This window comes from Chenopodium album, chromosome 13 (assembly GCF_948465745.1).
Source record: "Chenopodium album chromosome 13, dcCheAlbu1.1, whole genome shotgun sequence".
In the NCBI taxonomy this organism is placed as follows: domain Eukaryota; kingdom Viridiplantae; phylum Streptophyta; class Magnoliopsida; order Caryophyllales; family Amaranthaceae; genus Chenopodium; species Chenopodium album.
In genome coordinates, this window is record NC_137846.1 from 1,303,639 (window position 1) to 1,321,353 (window position 17,715).

The 17,715-nt window shown below is 32.0% G+C and overlaps 2 protein-coding genes across 7 annotated transcripts; both read left to right on the plus strand.

The window, feature by feature from the left end:
* The first annotated feature begins 1,832 nt into the window (after positions 1 to 1,832).
* LOC145577044 (mechanosensitive ion channel protein 10-like) lies at positions 1,833 to 3,973 on the plus strand. The gene is made up of 5 exons (XM_081634732.1): positions 1,833 to 1,859; positions 1,971 to 1,978; positions 3,214 to 3,418; positions 3,520 to 3,722; positions 3,814 to 3,973. Exons 1-5 carry the CDS (start codon positions 1,833 to 1,835, stop codon positions 3,971 to 3,973), a joined length of 603 nt encoding a protein of 200 aa, XP_081490858.1.
* A 1,126-nt stretch (positions 3,974 to 5,099) lies between these two features.
* LOC145575872 (mechanosensitive ion channel protein 5-like) lies at positions 5,100 to 11,133 on the plus strand. Of its 6 annotated transcripts, none has more exons than XM_081633665.1 (7): positions 5,100 to 7,815; positions 8,458 to 8,755; positions 9,125 to 9,329; positions 9,718 to 10,011; positions 10,221 to 10,423; positions 10,501 to 10,730; positions 10,827 to 11,133. In XM_081633665.1, the coding sequence occupies exons 1-7, from the start codon at positions 6,996 to 6,998 to the stop codon at positions 10,877 to 10,879; spliced, it is 2,103 nt and encodes a 700-aa protein (XP_081489791.1). In that variant the 5' UTR covers positions 5,100 to 6,995; the 3' UTR covers positions 10,880 to 11,133. The 6 variants fall into 6 exon arrangements, with proteins under 6 accessions (XP_081489791.1, XP_081489792.1, XP_081489793.1 ...); XM_081633666.1 differs by having other exon boundaries at positions 8,467 to 8,755; XM_081633667.1 differs by having other exon boundaries at positions 5,100 to 5,366; positions 7,570 to 8,755.
* Positions 11,134 to 17,715: the final 6,582 nt, after the last annotated feature.

Consider the following 17,715-nt stretch of genomic DNA (forward strand, 5'->3'; position numbering starts at 1 on the left):
GCAATTGTAATTTATCATGCACCATTCATTTACAGCTGTAGCCATGTGATGCTTAAAGTGAATGCATTGTGAAGTATCTCTGTGAAACAGAAGCACTATGCAAGGTATTATCAAGATAAGGGTGATGCTTAAAGCTACAATTTTTCAAAGAGAATAGCCGTAGTACTTTTAAGCCATTGAACTTTTAAACTTGCTCAATTTAATTTGAACAAATTATCAATTCATTTGCTTGTTAAAGTAAAGCTAAATTACTTATGCTAAACAAGAGTATACTTTTGGTAATGCTGGTAAAGTAATCATATCGATCGTTCTTTATGTTGAACTTTATATAGTTACTACAAGTTACATAATCTCGAAAGGAGATAATCTAAACAAGGTATTCCCGGAATTTTCAGTTGGAGTATTTGGAATCCCAATCGAAGGCAAATCATGCTTCATAGTAATCATTCCTCTAATTCTACTCCCAACTATTTTGTTGGATAATCTAAGCATTTTGGCTTACATTTCTGCGGTTTATAATTAAAAATCTATTTAAAGTGATATAATGAACAGACCAATCACATAGATTATAACTGTCAAGCGAACTTCATATCATGGTGGTTCTCCAAATGCTTAAGATTCTCTATGTAACTTGTAAGTATGTAATTTCTTTAGTAATTGTTACATTATTGTATTAAGATGGTGTTCTTTTACAACAATATCATGATGCTTAGCAATTTGATATTGGTGGGCCGTTCTTACATGCATGCAATCAAATAAAAAGCAATAATGAAAGCACTACAAAACAAAGTGCTCACCTAAAAAAAAAAAAAAAGGAGCATTTTCTTACTATAAATAGGACTTAACATGAATATGAGCAAACACAAAATACTTCATTCCAATGCATTGCAAACCAAATAGAAACCTAAAATTATCTACAAAAAGAAAAACACAAATTCCTTATCATCCTAGCTTAAAAAAATGTCTCAAACAATAACTACCGAAATATATCGACTTCCCCTTCCTATTATAAACCAAAAAACAATTTCGGCTTACATAAAAATACCGTTACATCTACACATAAAAACACAATCAGCAGCAAAGTTCGTGGTAAAACAGGGAATCAGCACCAAAGTTGGTGGTAACGTATTCCCTTAAAATGCACTTTAATATAATTATGTTACTGGTGGTTAAATTCACTGCAGAAGTAACATATTAATATTAAAGTGTATAAATAAATCCCAAGTTATGCATTAAAGAAAATGGAGTAGGTGTTTATGTGAAAGAAATGGAATTAATTTCCATCAGATGAATCCAACTCCAACAAATAAACTTGGGAGAAGTGTGCGAATATGAGAAAATCTATAATTTTAGATATTTTTCATATTATGTACACGTATATATATCAGTTTAAGTGAGTTGTCACTAAATAAAATCACTAAAAAATGGACAACTAAACACCTAAACAGAATCCAAATTGGCCGGTAAAGCCAATGGTGTTGGTGTCTACATGAAAGAGATGGAGGAAAACTCCATAATAGAAGATCAACACCAACCGACCAACTTCAATTTGGAAAAATTTACACGTTAGATGGCTAATAGCGAAAAAAGTTTTACATATCATTAGAAAAAATTGTATCTTAAAGTATATAGTGTAAAGTCACGATATTACCATGTAATATAATTACTATTACTTATTAAATGTAATATAATATACTTTTAAATTATTTTTTAATATTGTTGAAAATCATAATATAACAAGATCAGTTTTCTATCTTTTTTCAAAATTCATGGAACATTTGTTCTTATTTATTATTGTTGGTAATACTTAAATTTCCATTACACTTCTTAAAATGTCTAATACACTGCAGTTAGCTATGGTATGCTTCATCTTTACTATAATTTTCGGCATTTTTATTCTTTTTTATTAATTGGTTAAATTTCTGAATTTTATCTTTGCTTGTTTTATTTATTGCTTATTTGTGACATAGGCGAAATTGTATGCATATTAGATAATCATCAATAATGCTATTTGTTTAGTACTAATAGTATCGTGCACACAAACATTGCTCATGGACTAAACTCCACCATTCCTTACTTAAGTCAAGCTGTCAAACTTTCAGATTAAATTGATGTTCTTATTATACTTTACTTGAGTAGTTGTAACTCAAAACCAACTCATTATTATTAGCTTCACAAATATACGGATGATAATGCTTGTACACCACTAGATTGCAAACATGCCAGTTTTGCATTGATTTTTGTAAGGCAAACAACCAATGGAATATGATCATATCAATCCCGTTAAACTCCAACTAATCTAAATTTCAACTTAGGAGAGAACACTCATTTTGATACTATTATGCATTAACGTTGCTAAAACTCGATAGCTCTATATAGCATCTATTGAATCATTACAACAATAAAGCTAATGTCGATACTGATTACGTGAATAGACTATTTACTCAAACCTCTATCCTAATAGTAAAAACTAATACAACTATATTACTTAAATTAGCGAATAATACACATCCACTGTGTAATGTGGACCATTAAGATTTGTGAACTATTGTAAGAAATAACAAGAATAGGGTTTTATAAATAATTGATGAATCGTGGAACTCTAGGGATTAACTAATATTCAATGATATGGAACTAAAGTATGATAGACATCATTAATACTAAATTATATCCAATTACTTAAAAAGAGATGCTTTTATTTATTATATATATATAAGTAAAAAATTAAAAAAAAGGATGCTTGTATTATTTATACATAAGACCAACTTGAAGCTTTGTAAATATCGACGTAATCATACTCACTACCTCTTTCGTAAAAACCGTATTCATATTTAGAGTCGGGAAAAATAGAGTATAAAAAAGTACAAAATATGTATAAAGTTTTTATAACTTTTATTATTTCCACTAGAAATGCATACTAATTAACAAATACAACAAACGAAACTCTAATACAATATTAGCAAAATGATGATTCTGCTCCATCTATATGATGATAATCTGAGTTAATTAATCTAAGAAAACAACACCCACCAACAATCAAATTACGGCGAATTACATTAAAGGATTAACAGCAGTTAATTAGACAATAATCACCAAAGCAAAATCACCGTTGGGGGACCGCGCGCGTTGCGCGCGGGCCAACAACTAGTTCCTTGCAAATACGTTAAGTAGTGCCAAAGAAGTTGTTGACTGTTTGAACAAAATTATTAGTAGTCTAGTAATTGCTGTAACTTTCATATTGTGGTTGCTTGTTACTGGTTTGGCTACCACAAAAGTACTATTACTCATCGTATCACCATTACTAGCTGCAACCTTTGTATTCGGAGACACTTGCAAGACCTTATTTCAAGGGATCATCTTCGTGTTCGTGGTGCATCCTTTTGATGTAGGCGATCTATGTGCCATTGATGGAGACATGGTTAGTTAATTCAGTCCTGTTATCAATTTTTTTTCAGTTAACATTGTGTTTAACTAATTCTTCAATTAAGCAAGATTGTGATATAATCTCAATTATTGTAGGTCGAGGTTAGAACAATTGGCATATGGAAAACAACATTGTCGAAAGTTAGTACGCAAGAGGAAGTGATATATTCGAATTTAGAGTTATTCAACAAAAGTATCATCAATCATAAGACTAATTTTGATTGGAACGATTATATGGAACTTGATATAAGCTCGTTGGAGAAGGAAAAAATCATAATTATAAAAGAAGAGATTGAAGAGTAAGATATTCATACTTGATACTTTACTTACTAGGTATTTAAGCAAACAATATAATGTCATTAATCAATTTATTGTTTATATTGTCATCAGATATCTCAAGGGTGATAAAGAAAAATTTACACCAGGTTACAATTCTGTGGAGGTGTTGACAGTCGGAGAAAACATCAAATTAGCAGTTTATTTTAGACATAGAGTGAACTTCAAAAACAATACATATTTCGAATGTCTTAAGGAAAAGCGTAAGCTATGATCCGAGTTCATTCTTCACGCCGATAATCTTATACACCAAAATAAAGATGGAGGAGGATCAACAAGTTCGGGCTTTCATGGTTATTATTTTACACCTGATACGAATGTGTAATGCTTAATGCCTATCAAAGGCTTTGGAAATAGCTACTCTAGATGCTTATTATATGTAATTTTCTTATCAATGCTTCAACTAGACTACTTTTTTTTTATTATTGGCTAGACTAGACTACTAGTAATTGAGTTATATACTAGTATATTTCATGATGCTAATGCTAGACCTTGAATACAAGGGTCATGTTCGTGTAAATGATGCATCCTAATCTTTTTGATGTTAGCAATTTATGTGTGATCAATGACCAAATGGTTAGTTAAAATTTACAAGAGTATGTAACTATTAGTCCCTAATACAAGAACTTGTAATTAATTTGCTAAGTCCCTAATACAAGAATTTGTAATTAATTTGCTAAATATCACTCAAAATTACAATGGTGCCAAATGTAAATCCAATTTTTTCATGAATCAAAGAAAGTTGATTTAGAAAAGTCACCTTTTTTTTTTTTTTTTTTTTTTTTTCTTTTGGTTTTTTCTATATAGTAATCCTATTAATTTCACTTTTCTACGTTGTGTCCCAACATATATCACTTTCCACACTGTAACCCCAATATACATTTGTTTCCATACGGTAATCTTGTCGTTATCCCGCCGTTAAAAATTTCGTTACTGGGGCCCACTCTCAATTTATTAATATTTTTTTATCGATTTGCGCGTTGGAAAATGTTCCATTAAAGGTTTTCCGGGCTATTTTGGCCCTTAAGGATCCAAATTGAGCTCAGATTTGGCAAAAAATAACTTAAATGCCTCGTTTTGTTTATTAAGTAATGTCTCGATTTACGTGTTTACGTTTTAATACTTATAACGAGACATTTACATTATTTTTTTGTGAAATCTGAGTTCAATTTGGTCTCTTAAGAACCAAAATAGCCCCCAAAACCTTTAACGGAATATTTTCCAGCGCGCAAATTGATTAAGAAAATATTATTAAATTGAAAGTGGGCCTCAGTAACGAAATTTTTGACGGCGGAATAACGACAAGATTGAAAACAAATTGTATATTGGGGTTACATTGTCGAAAGTGATATATGTCGGGGCACAACGTAGAAAAGCGAAATTCACACTTTTTTTTTTTCTTGAGAGAAGAAGTCACCTTTGTGACAAACCGCCTAAACCTCTTTTTTTTTTTTTTTTTTTTTTTTGGTACGAGTATAATTTTCCCTCCATTTCCTCTCATTACACTCTCCTTGCTGGGCAATTTCCATCCCAAATCTTCAGTTGGAATTCTTCACCAAACTTCAATTTTGCTGCACAGATTTTCAATTGAAACAAATCCGAAGCAGGTAAATGTAATAATTCCCTCAATTGAAACAATGTTTTCTGGTTCGTGATTGTTCTCGTTAAATTAGGGTTTATAATTGCAATTTTTTTCCCCCAATAATTCAGTAATTATGGCTACAATTGTTTATTTATCATGAAATTAGTTCTATTTTTAAAGAACCAGAAGTATCATTAATTTGTTGGTTATCATTTTACAACTGTTCATTTAGCATAAATAAATAAAATATTATTGCAAAAATGTGAATGCAATTGTATAAAAAATACATTACATGATGTAGTTGTTGACTTGTTGTCGTTAGCAGTAATATACGGAGTATCAATTTATTATTCAAGTCTTTGTTTAAGGGGTAATACTATATAGTACTTCAATTACGTAGTAATATAACTTGTTTAATCCTGTTTTGGTGAGTTTGACAGCAGGTAAACACGGTTCCCTAAACACAATGTCATGTGCAATAGTCAATATAGGCAGCAGTAATTAAAGTTTCTGAAATCTCTTTAGATTAATGTTTAAACAAAATTCAAAAGTTGTTTTTTGTTTGAATTATTTGTGATGGAGTGGAGTAGTTCTTAATCAGGGGTATTAAGCGGTTTGACTGTTTAGTTCATTAGGTATAAATGTTAGACTGTTATTTGTTTGTGGAGTACTAAACCGGGTATATGAGTATAATGATATTGAAATATGGTTCCCTCAAAAAAGAAAATGAAATATGGGGAAGTTTTGAGAATCATTGGTAAACGTAGTAAATTTGACCCGCTTAAGGATAGATTTCACCATTATATTAACGACCCTCTTTTCTTAAAAGCTTTCTCAAAATTAGTCTTTTAGGCTCAAATCGCTATTTAATCTCCTCTTAAACACACTCTCCTAATAAAGGATGAGTAAAACTTCTGTTTTTAACAAGGAACACCCAGTTACTCGTATAAGTAAATTAGGGGTAGTTTTGTCCTTTTATCTAATAAATGAGGTAATTTTGCCATTTCATTTAATAAATAGGAGTAACTTTGTAATACAAATATACAATGGCTGATTTTGTAAATCAGCCTCATAAACAAAATCAGCCTCATAAACTTGAATTTTCTGGTTTTTACCCCTAGCCTCACCCAACCAAAACTAAACTTCTCTTTTAACCAAAACCCCATCAATAATGCATACTCAATTTTTACTTCTAAGTCTCAAAGCCTTTCCAATTTCACAATGTATTCAATCCACTTCATATTATTTGGTACTTACACTATGTTTCCTTAGTTAGATAAAATTTGAGACATTTTGGTAGGTTTTTTTTTATTATCAACACTTCATGGTCTCATACTCTCATTCTCATGCTCAAGATTTGGTATTAGGTTAAGGGAAACTATATTATTAATTTATTAGACTATCAAAAAGTGGGAGTAATATGTCAAGTCTTTGTTTGAGGATACAATATCATCTGATACACTTGTTTAATTCAAATTGGGTGTAAACGGCTCTTTGAAAGCAGTCATGTGCAAGTTCAGTAATTTTAGGCAGTGCTAGCACTAGCAGTACTATTTTAGTTAAGTCAAAAGATTTCTAATTTGCAGAGCTGTGTAACTCTCTCTTTTGGTAGTCCTTATCTCCTTACTCTTTCCATCTAAGGTATACTGATCTCATGAGTACTCTTGCAACAATGCAAGATGATCCAGCTAACTTACCTGCTTCCAAACCTAATAATTCCCCTGAGATTCAATCCCCAATGACAAACCAAAATCCAGATATTAACATAAAAGTTTCAGGAGATGATTCAGCCCTTGCACTGTCGTCTATTTATGATGAGAAAAAAAAATTGACGACTCATTTGCAGGTTTTTGAACCAGTGCAAGGTCTACCACGTAGGTTCATTTACTCTCTCATTAGCATCTTAGTTTTTACAGCATTAATACCACTGCTAGTGGTGTCGTTTCTGCTAATACGACTGCTACAATTCATTAGGCACGGTCATGGATATTACAAGGTCACCAAACTTAAGTTTTACATCCGTTTTTGGATGTACAATTTCTTGTTCAGCACGGCTTTATATTTTGGGATTGGGTCCGTTATTGCTGAACATCGCTTTAAACATGGTTATTGGCGTATCAAAGTAGAAAGTTTGTTTTATTTTAAGATGTGTGGCATATTTATATCAAGCATCTTTGTTCCATGTGTTATCTTACCTTTAATTCCCCCATTTCCATTAAATCATATAGAAACTGGCCTTAATATTCGAGAAGGAGTACTTGAGATAATCGACTGTGTGATTTTATGGTGGTTAGGGGGGTCTGTGGTTATGAAACATTTTCCCATCTTGAAGGACCACCAATCCCTCGGACTGCACACGCAGAAATGGATTGAGGTATCACTCTTCGTCCTCATAGGCTACAATGTGATTACAATTTGTACTCATATGATCGTGCTGTGGCTTCAAGATTTAGTTCGTGAAGATCTCAATCCAGGTACTGATGATACGAAGTTAGCTATATATACAATATACGAGAATATGATGTGTAAAAAGTACCTACTGTATTGTGCTATTGGTATAAAACACAGCATCAACTTTGTATTAAATTCTGTGCTACTTCTACTTATATGGGTGTTCTATTTTGGTTCCCACCTAAACGAAACACCACGGGCCAAAAAAGTTTTGGAAATTGGAACCTGGACTTGTGTTAGTGTTTTGATCTGTTCTATTTGTTGGCTGATAAAAACTTTTGCATTATTGTCATGGGAGGCGGTTGCAGTCTATAACAGATTATATCCTAGAATTATAACTGGGGGAAAGGAGCTGTACTTTCTTGGCATCATTGGTAGACACAGTCATGATATTTTTAACCTTCTGTATGAAGATACATCCATGAGAAGATTATTTCATGGCGACAAACTAGCAGATAAAAAAAGAGACAAAGATAAGGAGATCATGAGAAAATTACCATCGTCTTTAGCTGCATTTTCCATCCATTTTTCTATGATTAAAAATAACCCTGCAATTTCAAATTTATTCGACCATATTTCCAAGACCAAATCCACATTCCGAAGTTTTGTAACACCTATATCAACTAGTTTTGCTCAATCTATCACCTCATTTCTTGACCATCTAGTGAGAGCAGGTGAACATAGCATGAGTAAATCAGATGTTGTGGATGAGTGGGAGCAGGAAATAGAAGGTTTGCGCGACAAAGATGATGAGTGCAAGAAGCTAAAACAGAATGAGAAGAAATTGTCAAGAAAAGTGAAGAAAAGAGTCAAAGATGACTTGTTAATGCAGGATGATCTCAATCCCACCATGCATGGTATACAGCAAGTGGCTCACTACCTCTTGACTGCCAGAAAACATTTGTTAAATTATAAAAAGACTTCTGGTATGCTCCTCAAGTTGGAGAAAGAAAGCGAAAATGGGTAAGAGACTTTCCTTTTCTTCATTGTTCTATTCTTCCATCTGACAAGACGTGTTGATTGTTTACTTCTTTCTGATCTCTATCACCCTCAGATAATTTTTAGGGGAGGGAGTAACTGTACATTAAGTTGTAAGCTTACATACTAGGATGCCGTTTTTCAAAGCCTAAGGATAAAGCTAAATGACATTTGCTTATTACTGATTCTGTTTAGAAAACGCTACAGTACTTCTGAAGTTCTTTATTAAGTATGGCATTGAAAACACTATATCTATGGCTCTGTTTTTTACTCACCTGTTTTATCATCTGTATCTGTTTTCCTGGAAGACAGTTGAACTTACTCTGCAATTTTTGTTCCCATCGTTTGCACTAGGATTATCGGAAAGAATCTTATGAGGCAATTTATTGATGGTGGAATTCGTAGAAATAACGTAGATGAGGAGATCCAGCAATCATTTGAAGCCCCTCAAGAAGGAAAAGCGAAGCATGAGTTTGACTATTTTTTTGTAGATCAATTACATGATCAGTCAATAAAAACCTCAGATGAAATATCGATTAAATCAATAAGAGCATGGATGGTATGTGATCAGTCATCTGTCCTTGGTTTTATTTCCATTCTTGTTACTTTTTATTTATTTTTTAAAGCTGTTGCTATATCTGTTTCTGTCTCCAAAACCTTGACAGTAAGACAAGTCATCGTGGTGTAGCTTTACACCTTTTTTTGGATAAGATGGGTTGTAGGAAGGAAGGAAGGGAACGTAGGAGGAGGGATTTGGTTTTTCTCGTTCCTCTTTAGTAAATTTCATCCCTTCAAAATTGGGGAGATTTGAAGTTTTGAACACAAAATGGAGTCCACCTCCTCCTTCCATTCCTCCTCTTTTCCTCTTCCCCTTCCTTCCTATATATCTTGCTCTCTAAACAAAGTGTTAACCTCTTCATTGACACTTTTGAGTTTATATTGATCAGGATGAGGCGCGTACCAATTGTTTGATCCTGGCAGATACATTGAGCAGTGCGACTGAGGTTGTTGATTGCTTGAACAACATAATCAGCTTGCTTCTAATTGCTGCAACTTTTATAATGTGGCTCCTTCTCACTGGGTTGGCTACCACGAAATTATTAGTCATCATAGCATCACCACTATTGGCAGCAACATTTATATTTGGAGAATCTTGCAAGACCTTATTTCAAGGAATCATATACACATTTGTGGTGCATCCTTTTGATGTTGGCGATTTATGCATCATTGACGGAAAAATGGTTAGTGAAATCTTTTATTTACTAACACTAGTATTTCCTCAATTAGAGGGTATGATCTTGTATATATATATACTAGTATAAGCTATGCATATGATACTGTTGTATCCACTTTTTAGCTCATATTTATCTTCTATGAACGCGCATTCATATTAATAACATAATTAAGCTCTTCCAAACTCTATCATGATCTTTACTCTTTATTGTCTTAGATGGAGGTTAGAACTATTGGCGTTTGGAAAACAACTTTTACAAAAGTCGATACTCAAGAAGAAGTGATATTTACAAATTCACAGTTATCCAGCAAAGATATTGTCAATCACAGGACAAAATTTGATTGGAACGACAGTATAGAGCTTGATATAGCTTCCCTGAACAAGCAAAAAATCATTAATTTGAAAAAACAAATTAAAGAGTAAGATTTCATTTCCAGTGGGCTTATTATATTTTTTCTGCAATATCATGGAAACTTATTCATCTTTGTTTGATCAGTCACCTTGATGAAGATAAAGATAATAAATTCACAGCAGGTTATTATAGTGTCATGGTGTTGACAACTGAAGATAAAATCAAGCTAGCCATTAACTTTAGACACAATAAGGATGGTAAAAACCGCATAAACTCAGAGAATCTTAAGACCAAGCAGGAGTTACGATCCGAGTTAGTTATTCATGTACACGACCTTTTGGAGCAGATAAAAAAAGAGGAACCAGAGACTCAAGGTTTGTATTCATTTATTAATAAACCATTAAAATCTAGTCTTTAATTACAGAGGATTTGGAATTAATCATTTGATTTACTTCTCAACTGTATTGCAGAGAATTCTACAGAACGAGCTCAGAAAAACAAGGAGCTCGGAAATTCAAGCTAAGTACGTAGTAAATCTTCTCATTCCAGAGCAGAGGCAAACCTGAAATTAGAATCCTAGATAAAATGTTACATATTGTTGTTGAATGTTAAGCTAAGTTTCAAATTTATGTTGCTGCTAGGATGATGATTTACCAATTACTCAATTAGTATTATTAGGTACTCCCAACCCAAAACAAAAGCAGCGTGATAACATGAATAGAAGATTTCATTGGCAACTCAATTAGTCTTTCCAATTTTATCGCGTAAACCACCCTAGCCCACTCCTTTTTTTTTTTTTTTTTTTTTTTTTTGACAGGAAGGTTGTGAGAAGTTTTTGGTGACAAGTACTTGAAAATAAAAAAGATTAGTTAAGGTTTGTTTAATTATTGTTGAATTTTTCAGCCTTCTGAATCTTCAAAACTGATTGCGACCTTAAAGTATTAACATTTCAGAGGAGTATTTTAACTTGCACAAATTTTTTTGACTAAGATAATTAATTAATACATCGTTGATAAGCTTCCTTTTTGCTGCATTTAAGTTTTTTTGAGAAATGACACAAACTAATGTTTTTTTTTAATACTAAAGTCAAATCTTTGTACGTGGTGTATAAAAATATTCAATGCATTTATCTTGTTCATCCCACCTAAAAAACTTATCTAGTTATAAATCAAGCTCTAACTCAAGATTTAAAAAAGAAAAGAAAAAAAAAAAATCAGTCTGTACTGAAACAAGTCCTCCCTTCTAAGGAATGAAGTCGCGCTTTTGGCAACGTCAACACTCCCAACAACACCAAACTTCTCTTGAATCCCCTTTCATAGACATGCCTACACCATCACCATTATTATTCGACGTCCTAAGGAGACTGAGGTATTATGTATGTGCTGTTTTAATTTGCGTATTAGGAGTTGTTTCTTCTCCTGTAGTGCTACCACTACTAGTCGTGTCCTATCCATTAGCGCGATTATTTCAATTTATTACACATGGTGATGCTTATGAAAATGTCATTCAAATCAAGCTTTTTATCCGCAATTTCATACATGGTTATACCTCGCTCTTAATCACCCCTACAGTCTGTGTTTTAAATTTCCTTGCACCGCGTGAGTTACTTTCTAGCGTCAAGTTTCTAGGCTTGTCATTAGAATTTTGGGTGAAGATTTCTCCATTGTTCTTCATCCTTTTTTCGAATTGCTTTTTTGCATCAAATATAGTGAGGTATATTCCACCCGTCTTCTCATTAGATCATACCGAAAGTGGTCTTAATGTTCGGGAAGCATTGCAAGAAATAGCCGAGTGTGTGATACTTTTGTACTTGATTGAACCATGTATAGATGGAAAAGTATTCCCTTTTTTCGAAACCCATAATGAAATACTCGGATTGCACACATGGAAATGGATCGAGGTATCGATTATTGTTATCATCATACACAATATTATTACCTTGTTCACTCATGTGATGGTGTGGTTGCTTCAAAAGTATGCCCTTAAAAAAGGACTTGATACAAAGCTACTACCATGGTATGTAACATTAGTAGACAACTTATATCCCGTGGATGTCGTTTTGTATTGGGTGAATGGACTCAAATACAACATCAACTTTATATTAAGCATACTTGTGCTTCTACTTACTTGGGTGTTGGATTTTGAGTCTCACCTAAATCACAAAACACTCGAGGCCAAACGAGTTTTGGAATTCGGAACATGGACTTGCATTAGTTTGCTAATTTTTGCACTTCTTTGGATGATTAAATCTTGTGTTGTACTATCATGGGAGGCTAGTTCAATATACAATAGATTAGAGTCTAAGATCTTAGAAAGAGGACAAGATTTGTACTTCCTAGGTGTTATAAGTTGCATTAAACACAATATTTTCAACCTAGTGTTTGATCATACAATTAGTTTACAAAGGAGAAAGTATGAAGAGTATTTGTGGTACTTCTTCTCCCCTCATCAAAGTGATTCACGCGTTCAACGGGCACATAGGAAGAGATTGTCCGTACAAAGAAGTGGTCGTGCCCAAGATTACTTATTGTTGCAAAAGAACCATGAAACTCCCACATACTATGGTATACAACAAGTGGCTCTATACTTTTTGACCGCGAAAGAAGAATTGTTAGAGAAGATGTGTACTTTGGACACATTATTTCACATTGTGCAGAATATTGATCAAGCTCAAGATGGTGATAATAATCGGTACGTAACATATTTATCCTCCCTATTTTGTACTAGTCTAGCTGATGATCAAATGTCAAGTACGGAGTTTTATGTTTAATTGTTTATACGTTACTTGTCAGTTTTAAATACCTATGATAATTAGTCATTGCTTATTGTCGTGGAAAAAAAAAATTACTTAGCTTGTTTAATAAAATTAATTAGCTTGTTTAATAAATGTGTAAATTATTGCTTACACTTATTTTTAATTTAATGTACTGTATATACCGTCTAACTGATTTCTAAGTTCTAACGCTTTCAAGAAGCAGAATATTATCGAAGAAAATTTGAAGAAGTTATTAACTGAGGACTATTACAACGATTTTATACGTCGACTTCAAGATGAAGGGTTTTTGGATTCCTCGGAAACAATATCTTTTGAAAGACTTAAATCATGGATGGTACATAACTACATACTACATACATAACATACATATTTGAATTAAAAGTCATCTCTCTGACTTTATTTATTTTAATGCATCTTTTGATCTAGTCTTGGTTTCATCTTCTAGTAAGTTTTTGTTTGAATCTTTACTAAGACAATTTTGTTAGAATTATACATACAAGTATATAGATCTCACTCTATCTATCTCTTCATGTCATGTACGTATGTACATCATTGACACGCGTTTTGGGTGCGTGTATATTGATCAGGAAAGGGCACAAAACAATTGTTTGCTCCTCGCCAACACATTAAGTAGTGCCAAAGAGGTTACGGATTGTTTGAACAAAATTTTGAGCACGATTTTGATAATAACAAGTTTTATGATGTGGTTACGTCTCACTAGCTTGGTTACCACACAAGAACTTCTTGTCATTGCTTCACCATTTGTACTGGCAACTATTGTATGTCGTGATGCTTTCAAGACCTTGATTATTGGTATCATGTTCGTGTACGTGATGCATCCATTCGATGCAGGCGATTTATGTGTCATCGATGAACAAATGGTTAGTTGTTATTTATTTTTCCGTTTGTGATAATTTTCTAACAACAAATAATATTTGTGTACGTCATTTTTTGTAGATGGAAGTGAAAAATATTCGTATTTGGAAAACAAGCTTCTCAACAATTGATACACAAGAGGATGTTATCTACTCAAATTCATCTTTATTCAATAGAAAAACCATCCATTACAACACTGATAGGATTTTGATTGGAGTGCTTCTGTAGAGATCGAAGCAGGTTCTTTAGACACAGAACAAGTTAGAGATCTGAAACGAAAAATCCAAGAGTAATTCTGATTTTTCTGTTCTTTTATACGAAGTATTATTTAGGAAAATTTGCACTATTGATTTATATGCTACTCAATTTGACTATTTGAGTAATAATCTAGGGTGATCATGCATGAGTTATATGCAATAATAATAATGTACCTAAACACATAGCACCTATAAATTATGCATGGCAAAATTATAGGCGTATTTTCAATAATTTATAGTTTGACCAGGATAACTTTTAATGTCTCATAATAACTTTGTATAATAATTCTTCTTTGTAACATAATAATATGCAATAATTAACATCGGCTTATACATGATTTTTGGGGTTTCGCTTTTGCTCAGACATCTAAATGACACGGGTATATTCACACAAGATTATAACAATCGCGTAGAGGAGGTGATAGTTGGAGATAACATCAAGATGGTTGTTAAATTTAGGCTCAATATGAAGAACATGAGAAACAGCAACTACTCTGAATGTTTCATGGAAAAATGCAAGTTACGATCCGAGGTCTTTCTCTATGTACAAAGCCTCGTGGGTCATGTAAAAATCAAGTGATCAACAATTTCAGGTTTGTATAACGTAATTTATCTTTCGTTTCTATTTGATCTTAATAATTACTATTTTACGTATAATAATTAAGTTAATAGAGGGAGTGTGTTGAAGTGGTAAGGGTGTATGTAATTTAATTACTTATCATGTATTTTATTAATTTAGAGATGTAGTAAAGATATTATCATAACATGCAGTTTGTAATAATAATACTCGTAATAGCCATTATTATTTAGTATAGTTCTAGCAATATAATACTGGTATTTGCAAGTTTTTTTTTTTTTCAATCTCTGTTTCATATTACTTGCAACAAAAAAATCTTTTATGTCTCATAAATAATACTCATTTGTAGCGAGTAATATAAAATGAAGGTGGTATTTATTTTTAATAGAGCTAGTGGGTAACATAGTACTTTGTACTTTTTTTTTTCCTCATTCAAAATCTATATACATATTGTTGACTAACAATATTATCTTTAATTAATTACAAATACAACAATACCTCACACGACTAGCTATATTTTCTACATATCCGCAAGGATGCTTATTTATGGACAAAAATTTTAATTAGTTAATTGATCATCACATGAATAAAATATGAGACGTACAAAAGATACAGTCATACAGAGGTAATATATGGAATATTGTAGATAATATTTGTATATAATTTAATTGTATTGTAAACAATTTAGCTTGCCCAAATAATTGTTCATAACCAAAATTTCAATTTTTTTTTTTTTTTAGAAATTAGGACTTTATGTATTATACTCAAGTCTTGCTTTCCAAAGAAGTGCGTGACAATTTGTTACATTTAAGGTACGTTATATATATATATATATATATATATATATATATATATATTTCATCTGTTTTCTTGAGGAAGTAAAAGCTTTCAGATAGATGACTGAGATCTCACTTACATACAAGTATATTGGTTTAATTACATGCAAAAGGAGTTAATAATTATAAATGTCTTTATTCAAACGCTTTATATCCAAAAGTATACTATATGTAGCTAGTCTAGTGAAAACAATGCGTTTTGAATAAAGATGGAAAAGTAAAATTGCAGCTGTTTCAGATGGTGACGATTTACAAAACAAAAAATAAATAATAAATCTTATCTACTCCTTCCGTTTTTAAATACTTGCTCCACTTTTCTTTTTCGGCCGTTTTTAAATACTTGCTCCATTTTCTTATTTGGAAAGCTTTTACAATATTTAATTAATTTATCTCACTAAGTGGACCCAACAACATTAATTCCATATTCTCTCTCTTTCAATTCTCTCCACTACTTTTGGTTTTTTATAATTTTTTATTCTTCCACCAACCCCCTTCATATTTTATTACTTTCTCCAATTTTTCCTAAAACTCCGCGCATCTAGAAATGGAGCAAGTATTTAAAATTGGAGGGAGTACTTTTGCTGGAAGTTCAAACGTAACATCAAACCTCAATATATATAATTTGAAGATGCATGATCACTTGCATGCAGTAATAATACGTAATACAAGTATATATTTTCTCCGTTTCTTTATAGTTGCAACACTTTCCTAAAATGGAAATGTCATAATAGTTACAACACACCATAAAAAGAAGGTTTTTATGGTAAAAATTGCACTATTATCTTTATTTATAGCACATGACGATTATGCTCTTAAACCTTTTAATCCCATTTTAAGTGTATTATATCATGTGAGGTCCACTTTTCTTAAATACCGTAATAAAGTGTGTGTTATAACAATAAAAAAAACGGAGGAAGTACATTTTTTTTTAACATTAGATCGGAGAGAGGGGTGTTTTTTTAATAATTTTTTTCTTGGTTGAACTAGGACTAGGGGTTTTAAGTAGGGGTGGCAATTCGGGTCAGCAAGTCGGGTTCGGGTCAGATTTTGGGTCGATTTCAGGTTATGCTTAGAAACAATAAAAAATAGTGTAATACTTAATATTATTACGTAATATGAAATTTTGGTAAAATCGGGTCGAATTCGGGTTGTTCAGGTTCAGATTCGGGTTTCTCTCAGTAACCTCGGGTCGGGTTATCGGGTCGGGTCAGGGATTGCCAGCACTAGTTTTAAGGTGCTCTTTTATCATAATTAAGGTTTTTCTAGACCTTGTAATTCATCTTATTATTAGATCGTGAAAACTCAAAATAAATGTCAATATATTGATGCACTCATATTATTTTTGAGAGCTTGAACATTTTATAAAGTATCTTAATTACCCAGATATATGCCTCATAGATATACAATGTATTGTTATTAATTTACAAGTATTATATTATACGAAGTATAATTTTGACTATTCCTATCAAGGAAGAAAATACTTGAGTAGTCGATTCTAAGAGGCGCACAATGTAAGACCAAATAATTGAATCTATTTGAAAAAAACAAGTATATAAAACAAAATACTAAAGAAAATGAGAAACAAGTGGATTTAGTCTATTCATCAATCTCAATATGATTTATGAAAATTGAAACCGTATACAATAGTACGGAGTACAATAATTGAATTAATTAGCTTCACTCATTACCAAAATTACACCCATATACGTTTACGTCCCAGCTTAATTTTAATTATATCTACACCATAAGAAAGAAAACCTAGCTATCACGCACAAAAATTTTCCATTTCGTAATTTTTTTCGCATTTACTATTTATGTAGTCCAACTTTAGCGGTAACTAGTAATTTAGATACGGAGTATTTAAAAAAAAAATATTAATAATAAAATAAAATAGAGTATTGGAAACCTTGCACAATGTACAAGTGAAGATCAATATGAATAGAAAGTATACTCTATATTATATGACGATAATTTAATCCAAAACTTAAAAATTCTATAAACAGATTATTTTCTTACCGTAATACAATGACTAAACGT

Excerpts from the sequence above, each read along its gene's own strand:
- LOC145577044 (XM_081634732.1), top strand. The coding sequence starts at position 1,833 with ATGTCTAATACACTGCAGTTAGCTATG. Across the intron at positions 3,419-3,519 it reads GTGCCATTGATGGAGACATG|GTCGAGGTTAGAACAATTGG; the intron begins GTTAGTTAATTC and ends CAATTATTGTAG. Across the intron at positions 3,723-3,813 it reads ATAAAAGAAGAGATTGAAGA|ATATCTCAAGGGTGATAAAG; the intron begins GTAAGATATTCA and ends TATTGTCATCAG.
- LOC145575872 (XM_081633664.1), top strand. The coding sequence starts at position 6,996 with ATGAGTACTCTTGCAACAATGCAAGATGATCCAGCTAACTTACCTGCT. Across the intron at positions 10,424-10,500 it reads TTGAAAAAACAAATTAAAGA|TCACCTTGATGAAGATAAAG; the intron begins GTAAGATTTCAT and ends TTGTTTGATCAG. Across the intron at positions 10,731-10,826 it reads AGAGGAACCAGAGACTCAAG|AGAATTCTACAGAACGAGCT; the intron begins GTTTGTATTCAT and ends ACTGTATTGCAG.